The sequence below is a fragment of the Penaeus japonicus genome, unplaced genomic scaffold (assembly GCF_977035675.1).
Source record: "Penaeus japonicus unplaced genomic scaffold, GWHDUDI00000001_assembly GWHDUDI00000011, whole genome shotgun sequence".
Lineage (NCBI taxonomy): Eukaryota > Metazoa > Arthropoda > Malacostraca > Decapoda > Penaeidae > Penaeus > Penaeus japonicus.
Genome location: NW_028234413.1, coordinates 34,586,846 through 34,590,716, shown reverse-complemented (window position 1 = coordinate 34,590,716; position 3,871 = coordinate 34,586,846). Strand labels below are relative to the sequence as shown.

Below are 3,871 nucleotides of genomic sequence, written 5' to 3'. Positions count from 1 at the left end.
AAAGGAAAGGACAAGCCCGCGCGAGCAGGCCGAGTTGTGGCCGCGCCTGGGCGGACGAGGAGGAGATGAGGAGCGCTTGCTAGGCAGGGCTGAGGCCGCTTAGCACAACAGCACTACAACACCACCACCAAGCCGACGCAAGATGATGATGAGAGGCGGAATCCAATGATAGGAGCGGAGGGTGCTGCCATGGGAAGCTGTGGCGCGGGTGTAGAGACCAGTGCAGAACCGGACGGCTGCAGCGAGTGGTAGGAGTCAGCGGGGCAATGGATTATTGGGTGAGTATAGATGGAGCCGTTCTGCCCCGGCGAGCGGCTGCTCGGCCTCTGAGTCTGCGGAGTGCCCCTTCTTACCGCGGCTAGGTCTGCGTCCTCGTTTTCACGTTCGTCTTTTCTCGCTCAGTTTTCCGCGATGCTTCCCCCTTCTTCCCTCCCCCTGCTTCCTCTTAGGCTTCTTCGTCTTCTTGATGCCATGCGTCTTCTTCTTCTTCGGCGGCGGCGTCCGGATTCTGCTTCCCCCGTCTCTTTCTTCGTATGCACCGGCGCGGCGGGCTACGTCCTTCTGATTTCTATTCTTCTATTCTTCATCCCCTCGTCTTCCCCTTCTTTTCGTCTTCTTCTCTTCTTTTTCTCTTCGTGTGGTGGCGGCGGAAGCAGCGCATCCGCCGGTCCGGACAGCGGGCAGATAATCAATAACGAAGAGCCAGGATGTTGCCACACGGTCCCTCCCTCCTCCTCCTCCTCCTCCTCCTCCTGCTCCTTTTCATCCTCCTCTTCCTCTTCCACCTCTTCTTCCTCTTCCACTTCTTTTTCCTTCCTTTCCTTTCATTCTTCCATTTCCTCCCTTATCTTCACGCCTGCGTCTTGACCCTTCCACCTCATCTCCTTCGCTTACTCCTTACGCTCATTTTCTCCTCATCTTCGTCTTTTCCTTCCTCCTTCATTCTTATGTTTAGTGAGTGATTGTGAGGTCACGCTCTATGCGATATGTGGCTCTCTCTACCAGTGCATAGTTGACGGAACTTCAGGCTTGTGAGTTGGGGGGCATGAACTTCAGGAGCTGAGTGGATGTTGGGGATTGTACGTTACTTAAATCGATATTTGTTGAAGATTTTTTTTTTTTTAGAGGATTGGAGTGTGGAAGGATGGGAAGGGAAGGTGGTGGAGGGCTAACTGAGGCCGATGAAGGGCGGGCGGGATCGCGGGGGCGGCTCTTAGGGAGGGAGGGAGGGAGGGAGGGAAGGAGGGAGGGAACAGCAGTGTAACGCCTGACGCCCCGTGCCTCGCACACACTCTGTCCAGGTGCCGCCCTCGCTTCCTTTCGGGTTCCCTGGAAGCGCCCCGGGAGCTCACGAGATCCTCCGGGCCTTCTTGCCTTTTACAGCCGTTTGGCGAAACTCCTGTGCGTCGCTCGTGCGGCCCGCGGCGCCGCCTCTGCCTCCTGCCATTCAAACCACTCGCTTCTACCACGAGCAACCATATGGTAAACGCCCACCTCGTGAGCGCTACACGCCCACTGCCTCTGCGCCCGCCAGAGGAACACGCCGGAGGTTGCTAGGTCTTCCATTTAAAGCTCAACACCTGTGGCGAGCGCAGGTCTCCCGAACAGCTCTGGACAGATGCGTAGGTTAAGGGGACAACTAGCATGGGTGAAGCAACAGAGACGCTCGTGAGGCAGCTGTGACAAAGGTGCTGTTGTGATTTGTAGATTGACATACACGGAGGAGAAAAAATAGAAGAAAGGATAAAAAGAGAGAAGGAGATGGTTGTCAAAAGGGAAGAGACTGAAAGAGAGAAGAGATTGAGTGGGTGACATCAGACAGAAAGAACATAAACCTTGGTTTCGTGGAAGTGATTAGTGACTTCGTGATACCAAGAAGTGAACGGATTAAGACAAGTGCAATGACGCACTGCATGGCTACACACCATTAATTTCCTGCGATCAGACTTGAGTTCGACTTTGATACTGTCGTCTTTATGGTACAACTCATCCACATCTACACCGTTCGAGCAGTCCTTTGTCGCTTCCAATGATAAAACGTTCTCAACAAAAGGCTGCGAGATTACTCTGTCAAATCAAATGTTTGTCGAGAACTTGACAGCGCAGAGGAACCTGTGATCGTGTCACTGACCTGCCTCCGTACCTCCCGCAGGTGTAGCTACGAGACCTCTCACCTGCTCTGCCGACGAGTTGGTGCACATAACTCGAGGGCACGCACGCAGCAACCCCCACTGACGTACACAGGTGCACACAGCACTCCTGACGCCCACAGGATGGTCGAGCTGGGCGGAGGTGGACCCGACGGCCCCATCGAGCACGGCTTCTCCAACACGGTCTTCGTGGTGGCCGCCGCGATCTTCGTCCCTGTCGTGGGTACGTCTGGCATCGCCTGCTTTGGCACTGCCTTTCGCTCGTGTCACCTTCGGTATTCACTCTCTGCCTTGCGAGGATGACATGACATCATGGCGCTATCTTACATGAGTGTCAATATTATTGTTCATCGATAATAACACTATCATTCGCCGGGGTAATATCATGGCCCTAAGTATAATCGTCAGTATAATTGTCATTCTATTCCGTTGTGCCTCTGCCATAACTCTAGTCTGTGGTCTCGCAGGGCCACTCGTTTCTGACATCCGTTTCCGCTTTATTTCTAATCTGTGACTGGGAGTAAGTGTCACGGCCACGTTTCACAGTATGCTGGCACTGTTTACAGAACTGGTACCATTAATGAATATATTAGTAAGATAAACAATAAAGAGAATGATAGCAAAAGTAATTGTACAAAGATGTCCGATAACCTCAACATCAATATTTATTTGTTGAAGAGCTTTATGTTAACTTGTATTTCGGAATTCGCGATTAGCATAGACCATTCATTGGTTCACATGGCACACACAAGTACACACACACACACACACACACACACACACACACACACACACACACACACACATACATACATACATACACACACATACATACATACATACATACACACATACATACATACATACATACACACACACACACACACACATACATACATACATACATACACATACATACATACATACATACACACATACATACATACATACATACATACACACACACACACACACACACACATATATATATATATATATATATATATATATATATATATATATATATACATGTGTGTGTGTGTGTGTGTGTGTTAACACACACGCCTGCTCTATATTCCTCTTCTTATCCCTCTACTCCTCCTCCTCCTCCGTTTCTCCTTCCTCTCTCAGTCTGAGGTGAACTAAAGCGCAAAGCATATTGGCAGCAGCGTCCCCATGCTAATGGGTCGCGACCTGCCTCATCAGCTCCGCCTCCCGCTGCTCCTCCTTCCCCTGGCGCTTGTGACTCACGCTGTTTGTGTCCCTCCAGGAGAGCTCACCTGCAAGTGGATCGCAGAGTGTTCATTCATTATCGTCTCAGCGTTTTCGTGTTCATATGATAATGGTTGTTATTATTGGTATCATTACTAATACCGCTACTACAACTGCTATTATCATCATTAATGTTGTCATTATTGTTGTTATTATCTTTATTATTATTGTCTTTGTTATTATTACTATTGTTATGAGTAGTCGTATCTTTGTGATGATAACAATAATCACGATGATGATGATAATGATGATGATGACAATGCCGATGACGATGACGATTATCATTACGATCATCATCATCATTATCACCATCCTCTCCCTTCCTCCTCGCACCCGTCATCACACCCGTCTAACTCCCCTTTTCGTGTCCCTCCAGGAGTGTTCACGTACAAGTGGATCACGACCTTCTGGCAGCGTGAGAGGCGACGTCACGAGAAACGGAAGTTAAA

General features: G+C 49.7%; 1 protein-coding gene across 2 annotated transcripts in view; it reads left to right on the top strand.

Moving 5' to 3' along the window:
- Positions 1-1,242: 1,242 nt before the first annotated feature.
- The window catches only part of LOC147471010 (uncharacterized), a 3,121-nt gene continuing 492 nt past the window's right edge, over positions 1,243-3,871 (top strand). The window contains exons 1-3 of one of the 2 annotated variants that reach the window (XM_086541996.1): positions 1,243-1,979; positions 2,153-2,373; positions 3,799-3,871. The exon at positions 3,799-3,871 is cut by the window's right edge and continues 492 nt beyond it. In XM_086541996.1, coding sequence (XP_086398122.1) covers positions 2,274-2,373; positions 3,799-3,871 — 173 coding nt within the window. In that variant the 5' untranslated portion in view covers positions 1,243-1,979; positions 2,153-2,273. Of the gene's footprint in view, positions 2,374-3,798 lie in introns of both variants that reach the window. The other variant, XM_086541994.1, reaches the window with a different exon arrangement.